Source organism: Ursus arctos, unplaced genomic scaffold, assembly GCF_023065955.2.
Source record: "Ursus arctos isolate Adak ecotype North America unplaced genomic scaffold, UrsArc2.0 scaffold_2, whole genome shotgun sequence".
Classification (NCBI taxonomy): domain Eukaryota; kingdom Metazoa; phylum Chordata; class Mammalia; order Carnivora; family Ursidae; genus Ursus; species Ursus arctos.
In genome coordinates this window covers 30,348,653-30,371,012 of record NW_026622874.1, presented here as the reverse complement: position 1 = coordinate 30,371,012, position 22,360 = coordinate 30,348,653, and the positions used below count along the sequence as shown (strand labels likewise).

The 22,360-nt window shown below is 43.4% G+C and overlaps 1 protein-coding gene across 2 annotated transcripts in view; it reads right to left on the bottom strand.

Annotated features, from left to right (window-relative positions):
• KCNH1 (potassium voltage-gated channel subfamily H member 1) overlaps nt 1-22,360 on the bottom strand; it is a 351,315-nt gene that overhangs the window by 210,029 nt on the left and 118,926 nt on the right. For both annotated transcript variants that reach the window (XM_044387791.3, XM_026509088.4), the window contains exon 7: nt 2,303-2,732. In XM_044387791.3, the coding sequence (XP_044243726.1) occupies nt 2,303-2,732 (430 nt within the window). The remainder of the gene's footprint in view (nt 1-2,302; nt 2,733-22,360) is intronic.

The window sequence follows — 22,360 nt, the reverse complement described above, 5'->3', positions numbered from 1 at the left end:
ATCGTTTTGAGGTTTTCCTTGGGGATCATACCCAGGAAGTCATGTTCTCCATAGAATGATTTTGGAAAAATCTGCTTATCTTTTTTTTTTTAAGATTTTATTTATTTGAGAGAAAGAGAAAGAGAGAGAGAGCACACGCACATGTGCGCACACAAGTAGAGGAGGGGCAGAGGGGGAGGGGCAAGCAGACCCCACTGAGCACAGAGCCTGACGTGGGGCTCGATCCCATGACCCTACGATCATGACTCGAGCCTAAACCAAGAGTCAGACGCTCAACCAACTGAGCCACCCAGGTGTCCCTGCTTATCTTTATTACATGCCACCAGAACCATTCTCTTTCTTCTTTTCCTCAACAAAGTTGCAACAAAGTCTCTTCGTATCTGAAAGCCTTTGGAGAGCCCATGGCATGGGGCCCATTTCCCAACTGACCACTTTTAGCACATTTCCTGTCATTCATATAATGAGATATTTCGATTGACAAAATGTCTCCCCTCCCTCTCTTAGAGGCAGATTGGGCCCAGAGCACGGCACATCTGGTTGCTTACCTGGTGCCCCAAGGCTCACAAAAATGCTGCCAGCTCCACCTGGAAAACTAGTGCTGTTAAGGTTGAAATTGTCCTAGAAGAGCGAAGGTCTTAAATCCTTTTACACAACATGAGAAAGCACCTCAAGTCCTAATTAAGCGAAAGCAATTAGCCACCCACAGATACTTAACGCTGCTTCCCATGGTCAGGCAATCACCTCTATTAAGATCCATTTGAAAGTAAGAAGCAAACCCAAAAGCTCCATGAGCACACACTTCCCACAAATTAATTACACCTAGACACACTCAGTGACTACTCAGAAGCGAGCTCCGTGCCTTGCACAGGGGGCTCGTGCAGAAGAACCGCATCAGACACGATGAGCTAGTTGCAGAAAGGGAGGAGGCAAGCAGCCAATGTGACAAGTGGGGGTCATAAAGCCCATTCGCAGAGGGGGATGCTGGATCCCTGGCGGGTTGGACAAAGCAAGACCAACTGAAGCCTCAGGTCTCCTGGTCTTGGAATTCCCTGGTGAGTTTAACGACTGATGTGACAACTCCACTCTGAAGGAGCACAAGGAGCGAGACAGTCTCTGCCTGCTGTAACCAAAGCCCAGCTTCATCGTGTGTGACCAGACTCCTGTCCACACTGATACTTCACGGCAGGACTATCCTCGCCCACGTCACCATTTATCACTGAAATGCCAACAGGGTGCACTTGGCGGGTTCACGGTGAGTCCAAGGCATTTGAAGGCATATGCTTTCCCCAGCCCAGTAAGGCCTACCTCTCCCTACGACTCCCTTCAGTGAAGGAGTTCAATAATGGTTCCAGCCCCAGGCTGTGCCCAGAGCCCCCATTAGCAACAGCTACTCAAGGGTCAATGGGTAAATGACAGATTTAAGCACCTTCCTCAAGAACTAAGGTTGTTTTTGTTTTTCAGTCCAGGCAAGTTAAATCCACCAACCCATTACTTCTCAACTGACCAAGAGCCTTTTTATCCAGTGTGGGGTTTTGGGTTTTTTTGGGGGGGAGGTGTTTTGTTTTTTGGATTTGGGAAATTTCTTAATCATCAAGCAGACATCAAAGATGTATGAAAAATAGAAAATACAATAAAAATATTCCTAAATAAAATTCCTAAATAAAAATATTTCTAAAAAGAAACATGAAATTAATCATAATAGAATATTTTATTTAACCCACTATACGAAAATATTATCATTTCATTATGTAATCAATATAAAAGATAATTCATGAGATATTGCACATTTTTTTCCACACATTCTTTTTCTGGTACCGTATGGGACTGCACAGATCTGGAGCTATGTTCAAACTGACACAGAAAGACTTTCACAATTCACTGTTCTATGAGCAAGCAGGTTACCAAGTTGTATATATAGCACGATCTCATCCCAACTTTATAAAAGTCTGTATCTGTGTGTTCAGATATGGATAGAAAGTAATCTATAAGGGAGAGGCCAAAGGTAATCATAGTTATCTCTGATAGGCAGAATTATAGTTGGTCTCAATGTGCTCCTTTGTGCTATTTTGTATTTTCTAAATTTCTTTGCAGTAAACACTTCGTAGCAATGTTTTAATTATCAGGAGAACTATAAAGCTCATCTTTAAAAAAAAATAAAAGCCTTTCTTATTTGAAGTTATTACACTGATCCTGATCCTGCTAGCATTGTAGTCATTGCCCTATTTCCAGCCAATAGAAGGGATGTCCAAACGGTGTGCCTCCTGCCCATCCCCCACCCAGCGCCAGCAACTGTCATACTTACAGCCAATCATCATGATGGCCACCGCAAAGATTTTCTCGATGTCTGTGGAGGGGGCAATGTTGCCAAAGCCCACGCTGGTAAGGCTGGTCATAGTGAAATACAACGAGGAGATGTAGACTGAATTCTTACTGGGACCACCTTCCCACTTCCCTGAGCCGGACCCATTAAACTGGTAAGGGCTGCCAATGTCCATCGCCAGTTGGTAGAGCCAGCTGTTGTTGCGGATGGTCTTGGTGTCTTCATCAAAGATCTCGTAGTCCCCGATGCTGTACCAAATGCAGGCCATCCAGTGAGCAGCTAGCCCAAACACGCACACCAGCAAGACCAGCACGGCAGCTCCGTATTCAATGTAGTGGTCCAGCTTACGAGCCACTCGCCCCAGACGAAGCAGCCGAACGACCTTCAGTGAGCTAAACAAGCTGCTGATGCCCTGGGAGAAGAGGAGCAGAGCGTGAGGGCCAAGAACCAAAGATACTACTACTTCTTGCCTCCTCCCCACCTGGGCTGTTTCCTTCAGCATAGTGTATTTCCACAAGATGCAACAGTATGCAACCCTTTAACAAAGGTTTTAAAATACGTCACAATATGGAGAAATGCTCATACATATTTGTATAGTTATGCACTATATAATTAGAATTTTATTCCAAGATAGATGAAAGGGAGATTTCAATTTGCTTTTTTCTACTTCCATTAAAAAGCAGATAACAAAACAAACAAGACAAAATTAGAATTTTATTCTAATTTATACTAATGATTGTGATAAGTACACAAATATATGTGAGCATTTTTCATATTGTTACTATTTTAAAACAATTTTAAGGGTTATATAATATTTCATACTAAGTAATATGAAATATTTTAAGAGTTGTATAATATTTATTTCATATTGTATAATATTTCATTCTAATTACATACTGTACATTAGTATACAAGTATTTATGTGTTCAAAAAATGGCTAGGAAAACACATGGAGAGAAATGTAAAATATTCATAGTAGTTACCACTGCATTGTCGAGTTACAGAATTACAGGAAATTTTTTTGTTATATTTATATATATTTTTGTTACACTTGAATATATTTACTTAATTTCTTAATTGAAATTATTACTTTTACAGTTAGAAAAATAAATATATTTAAAAGCAAACAGTTTTTAAGAAAAAGATAAAAATGAACTAAAGAAACAGCTGAGAAAATAAAGAACTAAGATTCTGTTTTCTCAGGAAAGTTGCAAATTCTTTGAAGCTACATCACTCCCATCAGGGCAGGGATTATACAATCAGACACCATATATTTAAACACAATCAATCAAGGGATCTCAGAGCTAGAAGGAAGCTTCCGATTTCGGCTGGTCAAGCCTCCTGCCATCCTGAAGACCCAGCCAGGGTGGGTCTCTCCTCCAAATGGTGATTCTCTAAGGGAATAGCAGTAGTGAAAAGAACATCAGAGTAGAAATCTGGAAAAGAAGGTCTGAGACCCAAGTAAACCACTATCCTGCTATGTGAATTTGGACAATTCAATTGCCTCTCTCATCTAGACAATGAGGGAAGTGAACTAGAGGAAACGCTAACATCACCGCATAATTCCTATTCCAGAGTGATTCCAAGGTGTAGGGAAGGGAGATTTCCATTAGCTTTTCCCATGTCTATTAAAAGTAAATAAACAAGCACACAAAATAGAGAAATTTCTTGGCACCACAACTTCGGACTCCCTTACACAGCAATAATCCCACAGCAGGAAGATGCCCTCTACCAACTAGAATGAATGACTTACACTACTCTAAACACTGGACAGTTTCCAGGTCACTGCTAGTCTCTCTTGTCCCTGTTCCCTTCATAACAACCCCCAAGGGTCAGTTTATGTTACAGACAGAAAGACAATGTGTAAACACTTTCTGATGAGCCTGTATCAGAGACTCACCCAAGGTTGCTTCCTCTTCTTGGACACCCAGCTAAACTATGTCTCCCAGTCTCTTCCCAGCTGGGTGAGTCTTTGAGACTGGTTCTCAGCAACGGATAAGAGGCAAAGTGTGTGTCATTTCTAAGCCAATGCAGTTAAAAGTAAGTGTGCTTTCTCTTCCCCTTGGAATGCCTTCCAGATGAGGCTAGGGAGACCCTGAGACCAAGTATTAAAGATGGTGGACGTAGAGCATGGAAGAAGCCTGGGTCCCTGAAAGACTATGTGGATGGAACACTGTCCCCACCAATCAATGTGAATCATATTATGATGTGAATGAACAATGAAACCTCTGAAATAAGCCACTGAAACTTCAGGGGATACTTGGTACAGTAGCTATTATTAGCCTTCCCTGACATGTGAACCCACAGACTGTACATAGCACAGCCTTGTCAACAAAGACCACAGATCAGGCTGCCACACAAATTATTTTTGTTAAGGTGAAGGTGGGGGAGGTGGGATTTATTGCACCTTTTAAAAAATAAAACAAATAGGGGCGCCTGGGTGGCACAGCAGTTAAGCGTCTGCCTTCGGCTCAGGGCGTGATCCCGGCGTTATGGGATCGAGCCCCACATCAGGCTCCTCCACTAGGAGCCTGCTTCTTCCTCTCCCACTCCCCCTGCTTGTGTTCCCTCTCTCGCTGGCTATCTCTATCTCTGTTGAATAAATAAATAAAAATCTTTAAAATAAATAAATAAATAAATAAATAAATAAATAAATAAATAAAACAAATAAACAACAGTTTTGTGGCCGTAAAACTTAGAACAGAAATAATCACTTCTTGTCCAACATACACCAGCTGATAAATAATAGTGGATACTTCTAGGCCAACAGACTATATCCCCAGGGTCAGCTCATCTGAACTGCTAACTCTGACAAAGTTTATCTTCAGCATGTCCAGTACTCCTCTCCTGGGTTCCCTTTTCCCTCCACATTCTTTTCTTTTCTTTTTTCTTTTCTTTTCTTTTCTTTTATAATAATTTTTATTATGTTATGTTAGTCACCATACAGTATATCCTTAGTTTTTGATGCAATGTTCCATGATTCATTGTTTGCCTACAACACCCAGTGCACCATGCAGTACGTGCCCTCCTTAATACCCGTCACTGGCCTATCCCAATCCCCCACGCCCCTCCCCTCTGAAGCCCTCAGTTTGTTTCCCAGAGTCCACAGTCTCTTATGGTTCATTCCCCCTTCATTCTTCCCTTCCTTCTCCTACTATCTTCCTATTTTTTATGTTCCATAAATGAGAGAAACCATATGATAATTGTCTTTCTCTGCTTGACTTATTTCACTTAGCATAATCTCCTCCAGTCCCGTCCACATTGGTGGGAATACAAGTTGGTACAGCCACTTTGGAAAAAGTGTGGAGGTCCCTCAAAAAGTTAAAAATTGAGTTACCCTATGATCCAGCAATTGCACTACTGGGTATTTACCCCAAAGATACAGATGTAGTAAAGAGAAGGGCTATATGCACCCCAATGTTCGTAGCAGCATTGTCCACAATAGCTAAATTGTGGAAGCAGCCGAGATGCCCTTCAACAGATGACTGGATGAAGAAGATGTGGTCCATATATACAATGGAATATTACTCAGCCATCAGAAAGAATGACTACCCAACATTTCCACATGCTTTTCTTGGCTAAGAAAACGCCCCATATTAAGTTGCAAAAGACTGATGAGGGTAATGGATATCCTCTCTCCAGAGTTGGTTTCTCAACAGAGAAACCAACCTCCAATAGTCGAATTTAAAGTACCCACAGCCTGGATGAAGCAGATATTTTGGGAGGCACAGGAGCCTTTGTGATGACTCAGAAATCAAACACATGTATGCAGCCACCTACTCTCCACCTGCTCATAAGGAGGTTCCTGAGATCATCTTTCAAAGCAGTTCTACTCTGAAGCAGAACTTATTACCCAAGGCAAAACTGCCTTGTCATTTTTCCTCACTCATATTTAATTCAAAGCAACATTTAAGGAGAACCTACTATGTACGCCTTGTGCTAACGCCACAGGGAAGAGGTTAAAATGATGCCGTCCTTCTATGGTGACTAACATAATATAATAAAAAATATTTTTAAAAAAATGATGCCGTCTTTGTCTTCTTGTTCAATGTTGTGGCTCCAGTGCCCAGCGTGGGGAAGAGGCCCTCTGAGTCCAGTGATGCCTTCCAGAGCTCCATTCAGCTTCTCCTCAAAGTCCCCCTTTCACCACTACATCTCTAAGATCCCATTCTGGCTGTCATTCATGGACATGGACGACTGGGCCTCTGGGACCTTTCTTTTTTTTTTTTTTTTAAAGATTTTATTTATTTATGTGACAGAGAGACAGCCAGCGAGAGAGGGAACACAGCAGGGGAGAGGGAGAGGAAGAAGCAGGCTCCCAGCGTAGCAGCCCGATGTGGGACTCGATCCTGGAACGCCAGGATCACGCCCTGAGCCGAAGGCAGACGCTTAACGACTGCGCTACCCAGGCGCCCCCCTCTGGGACCTTTCTTATCTGCCTTTGTTCCACCTGCACTTCATCCCTCCTCCGTTCTCCATCCCCTCCCAGTGGCCACTCAACACATGCGACCGCTACCCAAAGGCCTGCTATCCTCTCGCCGTACACTCCAGATGTCTTGAACACCTTGCACAGTGGACGTACACCTGCATCTCTGCGCCTGCTCAGACGAGACCCTCAGCCCAGAAGGCCCAGCCTCCCCCTCTCCACCAGCTTGTACACTGTTATCCTTCAGGTTGGTCACTACGTCTACCCTAAAGCCTTTCATGACTACCCTGGAGTCACAACCACTCCTCACCCCTCAATGTGTCTATGGTATTCTGTATCCATTACCAACTGAACACACTGCTTTGCTCTATAGTTTCCCCAATTACAGTAGATGCTACTTCTTCCTGAAGGCAGAAGCCATTTGCTATTCATTTTAGAAGGCTCCTGTATTGGGTTGACTAGTGTCCTCTCCAAATTCATGTCTTTCCCAGAACCTCAGAATGTGACCTTATTTGGAAACGGGGTTGTTGTGGGTGTGGTTAGTTAAGAAGAGGTCATACTGAATCTAGTATGACTGATGTCCTTATAAAAAGAGGAGAGCCAGACACACAGAGAGAAAACCAGGTGTTCTTTACCAATGCAGACCGAAGTGATGTGTCTTCAAGCCAGGGAACGCCAAGGATTACCAGCCGCAGCAGAAGCTAAGAGAAAGGCATGGAACAGATTCTCTCTGAGAGCCTTCAGAGAGAACATGGTCCTACTGACACTTTGACTTCAGATTTCTAGCTTCCAGAACTGTGAGAGAATAAATTTCTATTATATGAAGCCGCCCTGGGAACCTAATATAACTACACAGGATCAGCACCTTCTCAGAAAGGGGCTGAAACATTTTCTAAACAGAATTGAGAGTTTGGATTATTACAGAATTCTTTCTCATTTTAAGAAGCCTCTGGAATAATATAAAATAAGCACTTCCTCACTGTGTTATTTACCTGTGTACACTGATACTCTATTACACGGTTTTGTATAAGCTCTCTCCTATTGCACTAACAGCTGGAATTCTAGCTACTTAAAATCATTTCAAGCTATTAATTTGCATTTTTTCTTATTTGCCTGAAGTTCAGTAGATGAGATAAATAGAATACTCCAAACTTTTTTTTTTATTTTAGTATGCTAAAAACATGACGGTACCATATGGTAGAGAATCATATTTCCCCAGGGACTTCTTGTATCAGAAAACCTATCTCACACTCCAAATCGTTCCAGAAAGTTCCTTATCACAACCTTAAAATTATGAAGAACCAAGACTTTCAAGATGAATCAACATGCATGAAGGGATGGTGCTGGGCTGGCGAGCCTCATCACTGAAGCCAACAAGTACAACGGCAAGGAAGCCCTTCTAAATTCTCAGTAACCTCAGCTGCAGCGATACTGATGCCATTCAAATTTAATGGACATTCAAATTCATGTGTATGTGAACTATCAATTTTACCTATTCGCCCAGACTACATAAATTATTTCATTAACTTGGACTATACCTTACTTTCTCAAATAGCCAAATTCACCAACGTCTGGCTCACATTTTTTTTTCTGTCATAGGCATGGAGAGAACAGCACTAATGACAATGTGCTACTGAAAAAACCATTCAGTCTTTCAGGTCCTTGAATAGTTCCCCCAGGTGGCGACATGATGGCATCCATAGCAGAATCTGCAGTTAACTTTATTTTTGCTGCATTCAACCTCACACAATTACTCTTCACCTGCATCCTCCTGCAGCTAAAGGCCCCCATCACATGCCTCCCTGTGAGTCTTCTGGAAGCCATCTTCATGTGTAAAAAAATTCCTAGCCTCAATGTCCTCCAGGACTGTTCCCACCATCTTCTTGCTTTAGTCGAAGCCAGTTCTCCCCGAGCACTCTGCTTTTCCCCATGCTTCTCCCGTACACCCTGGAGTCAGGAGCAGGGAGATTTCAATCTCCACACCTTCACCTTCCAAACAAGAGCTGGGCGGCCCTCAAAAAGAAAAAAAAAATTCTCTTCCTTTAAGATTCATGCCATCCAGCAACAACACCCCCTCATTACGGCCATCTGATTATTGACAGCTAACATCTGTTGAATGCTTACAAATATGCCAAAATTTAATCTTTCGCTAATTATCCCACTTATCAACTTCTTCCTTTCATCCTTTAAAATCTTTGCACCTGGATTTCCAGCCCATTGCCTGCTATCGGCATGGGAACGTTCAACATCCATGGGGAAAACTCATTCAACACTCCAACCCCTCTACTTCCAGTGACCTTCACCCCCTCTCCATGTCCTGAGTCTGATCATCATCAATGGAAACCACTCCCTCTCTGACGTCTTACACACCAGCATTAGATGCAATGATTACACGCTTCTGTTTCTCCGCTCTCTCCGTTATCCCCACCCAACCCAATCTACTCTTTGGCTTCTTTTTGATATCTTTTCTTTTCCAATCATTGACTCTCCAGATTTCACTTCCTTTCCTATCAAACTAGACCCTGTTACATAACTTACAGTACTCTCTCCTTACCTACCAACAACCTTTCTCCTTGCCCTCTTGCCAAACCCAGCACTGCATGAGATCCAACAGCAGGGAAAGAGCTGCCATTTCCATTCTCAGCTGGGTCCCTGGATGCTTCTCACCCATTCTTTTCCTCTTCCTTGAACAACCCTTTCTCCCCTTCACATCGATAGATATTCCAAATCATCTCTACTCTTTTCAAGATCCCACCTGACCTGTGCCATTCTCATTCTCCACCAACATTACCTCCCAACTCACAGAGAAAGTACAGGTCAATAGTATCAACTCTCCCTCTACACCCCACCTCCACAAATACAAGTATGTGCATTTTCACCATCCTTCCACACTGCACCAAAACCCATTCCTCCACCTGCTCACGGACATCACCCCATCAACTATCCACCCTCCTCTCTCTCCTCTGCCTTTGTCTTCAAAACCTCCCTCCCAGGGACTAATTTCTCTTTGACTATAATCACACTGCTGTTTCAAGATCTATGCAACTTTCCAGATATATCAATTTTCCTCCTCTTCCTAATATTCCTTCCTGAAACCATAATCAACACACAAAGGCTCAATTTCCTCATTTCCCACTCATTTCTCAACCCACTGCATTAAGATGTCCCATTCCCACCACTTCCCAGAATCTACTATCTTGAAGGTCACCAACTGCCTTCTAATTGCTATACCTTCAGCATTTGGCACCTGCTATGGACATTTAACATTCTTCATGGCCATACATTGTCTAAACTGTCTTTCTGCATTTGAGGAATGACCACCTTACAAAGCAGAACTTGTCTCCCATCCCAGAAGCTGAGGATAAACACAAATCTTCTTTCTCCAAACTTCATTGCAGCTGAAGTGTGAGCACATGATCTAGAATCTACCACCAGAGACACCCACCCCAGTCACTGAATAGTAGCTAACGGAGAAACTGCGCAGGACCCTTTTTCCAAGAGCATGGCAGCATCACCTAGTTCCCAGAGATAGCAGGTAGTTGTTCCAGAATTGGTTCCCAGGCTCCACTGAAGGTGGTATTAGCCCTGCACACTGCAAGTGCATGTCCAGTAGCAGCGTGATTTATTTCACAGGACCAGTTCTGCACTGTGATTTTCCCAGATAGTCTCCAAATATTTTTCTGGGCTTTCCAAACATTCTCTGAGTACCTAACATCCTTTTAATAAACTTTATATTCCTTATACTTGCCAGACTTGAACCCTAACTATTACAACAATGTGGCCATGGACTGTCCTCCTTCGGTTCCCACAATAACTCTTTCTAATTATTCCTAATTAGATATTTAATATTAGATATCGAATGATTATCAAAAAGGCATTGTCTTTGGCCTTTTTCTCTTCTCCTTATACCCCTTTCCCTGGCAGCTGTATCCATTAATGTGGCTTTAACCACCATACACATTAATAACCTACAAATCCATCTTTCCAAACTAGACATTTCTCCCGACTTTAAAACCCCTAGGAGCTTGTCGGTGGGATATCCCATGAGTTCCTAAGTTTGACACATGTAACCTCCAGCCCATCTCCTACTCCCCAGTGTGGAGAATGTGCCCCAGGTCTACAGTCTCCCTTTTGAAAAACTAGGTGTCATCATCTCAGTTGGCTACAAGAACTTTTTGTAACTGAATTTTTTTTTAAAGAGTGATAATAAGGCATATCAGTATTCCGATGCCTAATTTTGCTGCCGTTGGCTAAAAATAGAAAACAAGGAAATTTTCTTGTCTGTTTATATAACATCTCTATAAGTATAGATAAGATACTAAAAATATTGACTGTCCCAGGGAGAGAGATCCTTTACTGTATATACCCTTTTGAATGTTGTACCATGTGAATTATTGTTTTTCCAAATTTTTTATTAATATTTTTTATTATATTATGTTAGTCACCATACAGTATACCCCTAGTTTTTGATGTAAAGTTCCATGATTCATTACTTGTGTATAACACCCAGTGCACCATGCAATACGTGCCCTCCTTAATACCCATCACCAGCCTATCCCATTCCCCCACCCCCCTCCCCTCTGACGCCCTCAGTTTGTTTTCCCAAATTTTTTAAAAATCAAGTTATAAATATAATTAAATATAAGTTTAAAAATGTGACACAACCCTGCTTAGAACCACTCAATGGCTCCCATTGCCTTCTAGATAAAATTCTATTCTTTGAGCAAACAAAATCCTTTGTAATTTGGTCCCCAACAGCCTCACCTCTCACTGCCTCCCTCCCAGGCATCTTCTGCTTTAGTCCTATCAAATCATTTGTGGTTCAACAATCACACTGTGCATTTATGCCTTTGCATATGCTATTCCCTCTGCCTCAAAACACTATTTCCCTGGTTGTCTTCCTGGGAAATCCTTACCCATCCTTAAAGACATTTCTCAACACCCCAGTGGTAGGATAAGTCACATACCCTCAGCAACTATACAAGCTATTTGCCTTTTAAAATAAGTATTAGAGGGGATGCCTGGGTGGCTCAGTTGGTTAAGCGTCTGCCTTCGGTTTAGGTCATGATCCCAGGGTCCTGGGATCAAGTCCCGCATCGGGCTCCTTGTTCAGTGGGGAGCCTGCTTCTCCCTCACCCTCTGTTCCTCCTCCCTGCTCATGCTCTTTCTCTCTCTCTCTCTCCTTGTGACAAATAAATAAAATCTTAAAGATAAAATAAAACAAAATAAAATAAAATAAGTATTAGAGTGGGAGCACTTGGGTGGCTCACTCTCTTAAGTGTCCAACTCTTGATTTTGACTCAGGTCATGATCGCAGGGTCATGAGATCGAGCCTCACGTGCTGAGCACAGAGCCTACTTAAGATTCTTTCTCCCTCTCCCTCTGCCCCTCCTCCCCTGTTCTCTTTCTCTCTAAATAAAAAAAAATAAAAAATAAATAAAGTAAGTATTAAAGTGAACTCAAACTTATTCCAATAATAGCACTACTCTCTCATCCGAATTTCAATCTGCTTTCTTGACCTGTAGAGAAAGGAGTGTAGGTACGGTAGCACCCTCAAAATCAGAACCAGATGTCACACACAGAAGCCGAATCCTCTCTGCGTAGCTGTGATGCTTAATTTTATGTCTCAACATGACTGGGACATAGGGTGTCCACACATTGGGTTAAACATTATTCTGGGTGTGTCTGTGAGGATGTTTCTGGATTGAGATTAACATTTGAATCCATAACAGAATAAAACAGACTGTCGTCCCTACTGTGGGTGGGCCTCTCCAATCCACTAGAGGCCTGAATAAAACAAAAAGTCGGGTAACAGAGAATTCACACTCTCTGCCTGACTGTTTTCAAACTGGGACCTTGGTCTTCTCCTGTACTCAGATTAGAACATACACCACCACCTCTCCTGGGTCTCTAGCTTGCAGGTGGCAGATAATGGGACTTCTCAGCCTCCATAATCCTTGACAGTGTTAACAGAAGAAAGGTCAAGAATGGTGAGCCTAAGACTCAACACACAGTCATCTCTCTGTGATGCTTCTCCCTGACACCCACAGACAAAGTTCAACATGGCCTCCAGATTCCCATGACTGGTCCTTGATTCATTCTTTCAACAAACACTTATTGAGCACTTTAATATGGGGCACACATGATTTCCAGCACTGATGACAGACCAGCGGCAAACCAGACCAAAATCCTCACCCCTCTGGAACTTTCTTTCAATTGGGAAAGATAGATGATAAATAGAATAAGTAAAATAAATGGTATAAGACAAAAAGATGAAAAATTAAGCAGGAAAATGAATATAAAATGTAGCAGGAAGAGGGGGTGATGTTCAGCATTAAACAGGGTTGTGAAGGAAAACTTCCCTGAGATCTTGGCATTTAAGTAAAGGCCCAGTGGAGATAAGAATGTGGACCCAAGAGTATCTAAGAATCTAAGAGCATCTAAGTATCTAAGCATGTTCCAGACAGAGCAATCGGCAAGTACAAAGGTCCTGAGGCATGAATGTCACAATGTCTTTCTATTAGGCTGACACAGCCCCCTGAGGTCACGAAGCACATCTTTAGTAAGAGTAATAATTAGCATTTCTTGAGTACTTACTAAGTGTCAGGCACAGTAAGGACTTTACAAGGATTACCTCACTTAATCCTCATAACCTTGGGAGGTAAATACATTATACACCCAATCCACAGATAAAGAAACCGATGTTTTCATTTGTCCAGTATCACACAGGTAGAAAGTGATGGACCTAGAATTTGAACCCTGATCAACTGACTCCCCATAATAACTCCTTGCTCTAATTTCCCACCATTAAAGTCCTAGCTCCTCTCAGTTGCTCAATACATGCTTACGGAGTGGAAACCTACACTGACGCTCACATGAAGACCTTGGGACCGTCGCAAACCTAGTGGTCTGGCATGAGGATTTACTACTGTATTAACAGAGCTCGGTGTGTTTGTTGTCTTTAAAACAGAGATGACTTCGAGAATAAATGTTCCATGATGACCCCACCACTTTGAGAACTGCAGATCCATTTCAACTACCTAATGCAATAAATTGGCTTACCAGATCTTTCTGGAAGTCACTCACTGAAGCTTAAACACAATTTGCTTGCCTTCCATTGTTTCAACATTGTACTTTCAGCTTGTTGAATTCAATTCCACAGTCATTTCCTGAAAACCTAGTGCAGGAAGACACAGCCAAGAGCTACCAGGGGTACAAAACCAAACATGCAATGCCTTGTCCTCACGATGCCTACAATCAGGCACAGAGAAAACACAGCCCGAGGAAAAACACAGTGAACAGCAAATACAAGTCAGCTGCTGCCATCAAGGCTGAATTCCCACGAGGCCTGTGGCTGTACGTGGAGGATGTAGTTGCTGAGTTTATCCCGTTCCTAACCAGGAATGGGATAGCCTGCAACCTTGCATTTGTTTAATCCGATAATGTATCCAAACGACACATCTGCAGACTCCACAGAAAACAATCATTGAAAGAAGTTAAGAAACATCGCTTAAAACCATCCACCTTCCTTCTGTTGGCAATTCAAACCTTGAAATAAACTGTGTGTTCAGCTGCAACATTAAAGCATCAAGCTCTTTTTCTTGCTAGGCACCGAAAATTGAAATCTATCACTGGCCAAATAAAATTGTAGGTCTACAGAGTAGAGAATCTGGCTTTGTCAAGCTATGGCTTTGTCCTTCGCAGAATCCTCATCTCAGGTTTTCTTCTTCCAGGGAAGTGAAACGAATCCAAAGAGCCCAGATTGTACTTTCTCTCCTACTAAAAGAAACAATAAATACACATTGTGCTTACAGCTGTGATATTCCTGCAGAATTAGCCATGCCCTTAATTTGCTTTAAGCTGACCGGTTTTAAATTCTCAGAGACGACAGCATGTCAGGGTCCGGTGTAGGTGAAAATCCCAGTGACTTTCGTGAGGGCTGTGTACGTAGTTTTCAGCACTGGGGCCTGAGGAGGACTTTGGTCCACTTATCACTGCTTGGCCAGAGCTCTTGATACGGAACAGTGCTGACATTATGAAAGCATCACCTCACCCAGTGGCATGTGAGCACGCGGCTGGGACCTCCTGACCACACGTGATAACACTGTGGTGAGGGAGGTGGAGATCACTCCCTATGCCGTCTAATTTGGCTTTGAAAAACACACTCCCTCCCCCCTCAGACATAATCCACTTCGGCCTCATCATCACCCAAAATTAAGCTTCCAGTCAGAAGATGGAAGTCCCCAGACGCTATACAGGAGCCCCCGAATGTGTTGCCTCCTGGCAAGCAGCAGGAATCTGTGGAATGGCCGGGAGGCCTCCGCCGGGGTGGTGAGGAGGGAAGGCTCAAGAGGCTGGTTTGGATGTGTGAGGAGTTCCCCCTGATCCGGGGAGCCTGGTACAGTGAGCTGCAGGCGGGTAGCCCAGCCTCTTGGGTTGTAACTGTGAGAGCCGGGGTGGGTGCAAAGTCTCCCCAGTGCTCAGGGACTAGCTCACGGCACTGGGCAAACAAATGCCCGGGGACAGAGCAGTCTCAGGACAAGAGCTAGACGAGCCACAGGGCACACTTCCGGCGGACCACCGGGGACACCAAAGCAGGGTCCCTGGAGCAGGCCGTGGGGGTGGGCTTAGTCCAGGACATGGTGTGTGACTGACACCCTGGGTAATGGGAAAGGGACAGGGAGAAACAGAAGACTCTCAGGCAGACTGAGTGGCCGTAATTTCAGGGACCTGTAGGTTAAAGGTAATAAGAACCCCCTCCAGCTAAAAGTAGCAGTGCTTCGCCTCTAATATTATTCATGGTTTTAACTCTGCCCCATCTTCACAAATAGATTTAAAGCCCTCGAGGGCTCTTGTTTCTTGCAGCCTCAGCAGTGAAAGGTGATGAGACCGCTAATCATTCTAGACTCTTTCATTCCATGAAGCAACTGACATACACAGAGTTCTACTCTCCTGCCATCTGGCCCTCTGAGGATAAGTCTCTGTAGGAATGTTCTAAGGAGAAGTTATGGCTCCTTTAAGAGGCTTCTGGTAAATACAGAGTTCTAAACTTTCTGGAAGAAGGCGGAAGTAAGAATAGTCACCATTTCGTGTGGTTAAAATAATCGATAGCTACAACTTCAGAGACTGAGAAAAGCCATAGAGAAAAGAAATTGTCTTCTCGATAGGAAAAAAAAAAAAAAAAAAGGCCACAGTGAGAAGTCCTACGCACACCCAAAGCCTCTTGTGGGTCTCAAGCTTAGAACCAGGCCCTTGCCTCTGGCACACTTCTTACTATCTCTGTCCATGACCCCACCCAGTCCCCAAACTCTCTGAATTTCACTTCTTCACCTGTCATGTGGGGAAAATGCATTTACACAGGGTTAATGTTCACAAAAGTATTAGTTGTTATCGGGAGGTGGTCACCTCAATCTCCTTCAGCTATAAAAATCCAGCCCCCCCCCCAAAAAAAGAGAAAGACAGTCACAAAGGGGAGAAACTATTTGCCCTCAGTAAAAAGAAAAGATCTGAAATGTTAGAAAGAAGTCACCTCTAAGTGAGGATTAATAAAGAGGGAAAATAATGCTCCTTTCCTGAAAAGTTGAGACCAGCCAGTCAAGGGCATCTGGCCAAAATCACCACGTAAGGGAAAGGAAAGCAAGCAGGGGGCCTCGTGTTTCTGGACACACAGAGCCCCAGGCTCACCTGAGAAGGATAGCAGAGGCCCAGGATACCCGCAAAACTAATAGAATACAATCTATAAATCTAGGTGTTTGTATTTCTAAACTCACTTTAAAAGATCTAGCACTTCTCTGACTACCATGATCAGAAATTATTAAAATTACAAACATGCCACTTACAAGTTTATTTTAACAGAAAAGCTGTACGCAGACCCCGCCTGACCTGTCAGCCTCATCTTGCTAAATAACGGCAAACAATCACAGCCATAATTAACTAAGCACTTGCAACAGGGCAAGGAATCCTAACTTTTAGTCTTATAGGCATCAACTCACTGAATTCTCCTAACTAGTCTATAGGATAAATAATATAATTCTCCCTGCTTTATCGGAATGTTTGGACTTTTGATGAACTAACTGATGGACAAGCAGCCTTGAAGGATGATGTGTGTTGATCGCAATCAGATTTTTTAAAACAAGTTATACGCAACTAATGAATCGTTGAACGCTACATCAAAAACTTATGCTGGCTAACTGAACATAATAAAAAAAATAAAAATAATAAAATTGCTTAAGATCAATGGATAAATAAATCAATGAATGAACAAATAAATAAATAAATAAATATAAGCAATGAAATCAGACTCCTCCATGGCTGTTCCAAAGACAGAAACTAGCCTACTATTCTCCTCCACCCACTCAGGAAGTCCTCCGCCAAAGCCAAGTTGACCATGGTAAAAGAGACTGATGATTCCCACCTTCTCTTCAAGCAGTGAGTAGGCTGGGGGTATATACAGTAAGTAGCAGAATGAAAAAGTAAAAAACAAAAGCAGTGCTAGGATAAATTGATGATGATGCTCCTTCCATTGCCTAAAGATTAATGCCATGAAAAAGCTTGGACTTGGACCCTGCTGCATTGGGACAGACTAAGGATTCTGGACTCTGACAAGGTGACCTGTAGACAGGCAGGATGGCATCCTAGGACTACCCAAGGCAATACCCTGTGTACATTCACCGGGGACTCCACGATGTGGGTTTCCCACACAGAACAGGTCTAGTGCCAGCAAGCTGGCTTCAGTTCTCTACGTGCTGCTGATTATTCAAATGACTTCACCTCGGATGTGAAACAAAATGGACATCAAGAGACTCCCAAGACTCTCAGCCCCACCCCAGATGGGGCTTGTGAGAACCAGAGAGGGGAAGAGGCTGACCCAAAGGCGAATAGTCAAGCTGGGGTGGCTCTGAAGGGCTCTCGACTCCACCTGACTCACAGAACTATAATGAGGCGATAGCAAAATAATTCATGGGGACATCTTTTGGAGAGTTAAAATCAAAAGCTCGACAAATGAGTGCTGGTGGTGGTGGTGGTGTTACATACAAATGATTTTTAAAGTCATGATGCATTTACAGACAATTTAAATCCCTTCCTGGTGGTACCAGGACACAACCCCATCTTTGTACAGAACAGAGCTCTCAGCTGCAAAGCCCTCCAGGCAAGCAGACAGAGCTGCAGTTCCCCAGACCACAAAGCAGATGGCCAAAGGAGGCTGCCAAAGGGTGGGACCGCAGAACGGCCCAGATGTCAATGGAGGGCTGAGGACATGAGCCTTGGCTCAGGAGCCCTGGCATCACAGAACTCTGGGTCAGGAGCTGACCCCAGGGATCGTGGAGCTGCTACTGTCTTCAGGGTTCATCCACCTTGTAACAGGTGTCAGAATTTCATTCCTTTTTATGGATGAATAATATTCCATTGTGCGTAATACCCCACTTTTTCCCAGTTTTATCGAGACATGATTGACATTCAACCCTATAAGCTTAGGGTGCACAGGATGCTGATCTGACTTACTTTGGTATCATAACCACAATAAGTTTAGTTACTATCCATCATCTCATACAGATTAAAAACATTTTTTTTCCCTGTGACACAAACTCTTAGGATTTACTCCCTTAGCAACTTTCCTGTACATCATACAACAGTGTCAGCTATAGTCCTCGTGTGCACATGAGATCCCTAGCACTTATTATCTTATAACTGGAAGTTAGCGCCTTTTGACCACTTCCCTCCCATTCCCCCTCCCCTACCCCCACCTCTGGTAACTACAGATCTAATCTCTTTTCTATGAGTTTGGGTTTTTACAGCTTTTTAAAAAATTCCACATGTAAGTGATCTCACACAATACTTATTTTTCTCTGTCTGACTTATTTCACTTATCATAATGCCCTCAAGTTCCATCTATGTTGTCACAAGTGACAAGATTTCCTGTTCTTTTTACGGGTGAATTTTATGGCTGACTTTCCATTGTATATATACACACCACAATTTCTTTATCCATTTGTCTATCTCCGGACACTGCGGTTGCTTCCATGTCTTGGCTGTCATAAATAATGCTGCTATCATCATGGGTGCAGGCATCTCTTCAAGTTAGTATGTTCATTTCCTCTGGATATACAGCCAGGAGTAGAATTGCCAGATCATAGGGTAGTTCTAATTTTAATTTTTTGAGGAACCTCTGTACAGTTTTCCCTAGTGGTTGCACCAGTTTTATATCACTTTTGCTTATCCATTCACCCACTGATGGACACCTGAGACCTTTCCACTGAGCCGTTATGAATGATGTTCCTATGAGTCAGTGCACAAATATCTGTTTTGAGTCCCCGAAGTTTGCAGCAAGTTTTTAAGATATTTATTTATTTATTTATTTATTTATTTATTTGAGAGAGAGAGAGCATGCGAGTAAGGGGAGGAGCAAAGGGAGACGGACAGGTGGACTCCATGCCTAGCACAGAGCCTGACGTGGGTCTCAATCCCACAACCCTGAGATAATGACCTGAGCCAAAATCAAGAGTCGGACGCTTAACTGACTGACCCACCCAGGCACCCCAAGGTTACAGTAATTTAAAAACTTTTCTGGGGGACTGGGATAGGCCAGTGATGGGTATTAAGGAGGGCACATATTGCATGGTGCACTGGGTGTTATACACAAATAATGAATCATGGAACATTGCATCAAAAACTGGGGATGTACTGTATGGTGACTAACATAACAAAATAAAAATTATAAAAAAATTAGGGGCGCCTGGGTGGCACAGCGGTTGGGCATCTGCCTTCGGCTCAGGGAGTGATCCCTGCGTTATGGGATCGAGCCCCACATCAGGCTCCTCCGCTATGAGCCTGCTTCTTCCTCTCCCACTCCCCCTGCTTGTGTTCCCTCTCTCGTTGGCTGTCTCTATCTCTGTCGAATAAATAAATAAAATCTTTTAAAAAAATTATAAAAAAATTAAAATTAAAAATAAAAATTAAAAATTAAAAAATAAATAAAAAAATTAAAACTTTTCTGCTTTTTTTTTTTAAAGATTTTATTTATTTATGTGACAGAGAGACAGCCAGCGAGAGAGGGAACACAGCAGGGGAGAGGGAGAGGAAGAAGCAGGCTCTCAGCTGAGGAGCCCGATGTGGGACTCGATCCCGAAACGCCAGGATCACGCCCTGAGCCAAAGGCAGACGCTTAACGACTGCGCTACCCAGGCGCCCCAAAACTTTTCTGTTTTTAACAAATATTTGCACAGCATTTGGCATGTGCCAGGCAATGCATGTTATATGCATGAGCTCATTTAATTCTCATTAACTCCTATAAGGTGGGAACCATGATTATCCCCATTTTACAGAGGAGAAACTGAGGCACAGAGAGGTTAAGTAACTTGCACAAGAATACAAAGCGAGCTAAGTTGTCCTAGCTGGATTCAAACCAGGCCGTCTGGCTCAAGGTCGCTAGGAGGGCAGGGCAGAGACAGAAGAGCAACAGGTACACCACATAGGCCTTCCAATGACTTCTGCTCAGAATGAAAGTGAAAGTTCTCACGGTGGTTGCAAGGCTCATCTATTCTGTGCTGCTCTCTCTCCTACTTCAGGACACCTCCAACCTCATTTCCTACCATTGCCCACTCCCTCCCTCCCGCCCGCTAAGTCATACAGAACGTCTGCTGGTCCTCAGGCATGTCAGGTAGGCCCCCACCTCTGAGCCTCTGCACTTGCTTTCCCTCTGCCTGGGACTCCCATACCCCAACATCCCCAGTATACTCATTCACCAAGGGGCCATTTCCCAAATGTTACCTTCTCAAACAAGGCCTTCTCTGACCCCCTGCGAAATCACAACACCCAGGCCCAACATACCCACCCTTTCTGCCTTCCCTATTTCATTTTTCTCCAGAGCATTTGTCAGATTTAACACACGGTAGGCTTTACCTTTTGTTTGTTGACCGTCCCATGTCCTAGCATATAAACACCAAGCTGAGGGGCACTGCTGTATCCTCAGCACTAGAACGCTGTAGCAGACCCTCTATAATGATTCGCTGAGTGAATGAATACATGGCATCCACCCAGCACTTAACAGTTTACAAAGCTCTTCCACAAATATGATCCCGCTTGGTTTTCATAAAATAACTGAAAATGTCTTAGTGCAATCGTACCATGAAGTTCAGGCTTTCTATGTCCCACTGGTCTGGGAGCACGTTCCTGGTGGCCTGAGGCATGGTTTGTACTTTCCGGGGGGGGGGGGGGGGATTAGGGGACACCAGGCCAGAAAATAGCCAGAGGATACCCTGTCCAGTCCGGGAAGCCTGGAAGCACCCCAACCTGCCTCACGGAGGGCAAGATGCCCTGCCCCTTCCTAGCAAAATCCTGGAGGCAGCACCATGTCTCCGAATCAGAAATCCTTCTCCATTGCTTCACTCTGTGACCAAAATTAGGGCACTGTTTTGTGAGGCAGAGAAACGCTGAGACACTCCTGCTTTTAGAAACTCCTGTATTACTCATCGAGTAATACAGCCTTAGATACAGAAATACATTGGGCTGCCTTCTCTGCGGCATCAGCGACAGCCCAGAGACAGAGCTCACAATAAACAGGAAAGCAGCGTGTCCCCAAATCTGTGTCTTATACTCCACTTGGACTATTCCAATTCACCTGTCCCAAACTTCTACTTACAGTCAGTAAAACCCAGCTCAAACAATAGCTCTTCAAAGAAGCCTGGTCTGAACCTGCCTCTTCCTCCTCACCCCCCAACCCCCAGTCTAGAATTAATCTCTTCTCATTGACTTCCCATAGCATTCTGTACCATTATTACAACATTCATTGTGTCCTGCTTTTGCCGAAGTTTTTCCTGTATGTCTTGATTTTTTACTACATATAGAACCCCTTTCTAAGCAAAAGAACATGGTTCTTTCTCCTTGATATGTCCCTGAGACACGCAGTGCAGTCTTAACACACAGCAGGCACATAGTAAGTGATTCCTGAATGAACAAAGGAATGATCCGCTATGGACAGGGACATGACAAGCTTTGGCTAATACGCCACCCTTAACCTCAGACTTAGATTTCTATAAGAGCCACCCCTCCAGGACTCTCTGACTGAGTGCAACCTACACGTTTCTATCATCTTACACTTTTTTCATCAGATTACTCCCCTACACAAAAACCCATGTGTTGGTATTATAAACTGACTGCCTCTTTGAGACTATAATACCCTCAAATCATATCAAGAATCTTTAAAGATTCATATCCTTTGTCTAGTAATCCTTTTACTGGACCTTAACAGTTGGAAAAAAAAATCTAAAAGGGTGCCTGGCTGGCTCAGTTGGTAGAATGTGTGATTCTTGATCTCAGAGTTGTGAGTTCAAGCCCCATGTTAGGTGTGGGAATTGCTTAAAAATAAAATCTTAAAAAAAAAATCTAGGGATGCCTGGGTGGCTCAGTCGCTTAAGTGTCTGCCTTCGGCTCAGGTCATGATCCCGGGGGGTCCTGGGATTGAGTCCTGCATCGGGTTCCCTGCTCAGCAGGGAGTCTGCTTCTCCCTCTCCTTCTGCCCCTCCCCCTGCTTGTCCAGGAACCTGGATGTCATCTTTGATTTGGTTCTTCCTTCTTGCTGATTCCCCCACATACAGGCAACCACAGAGTTCTATTCA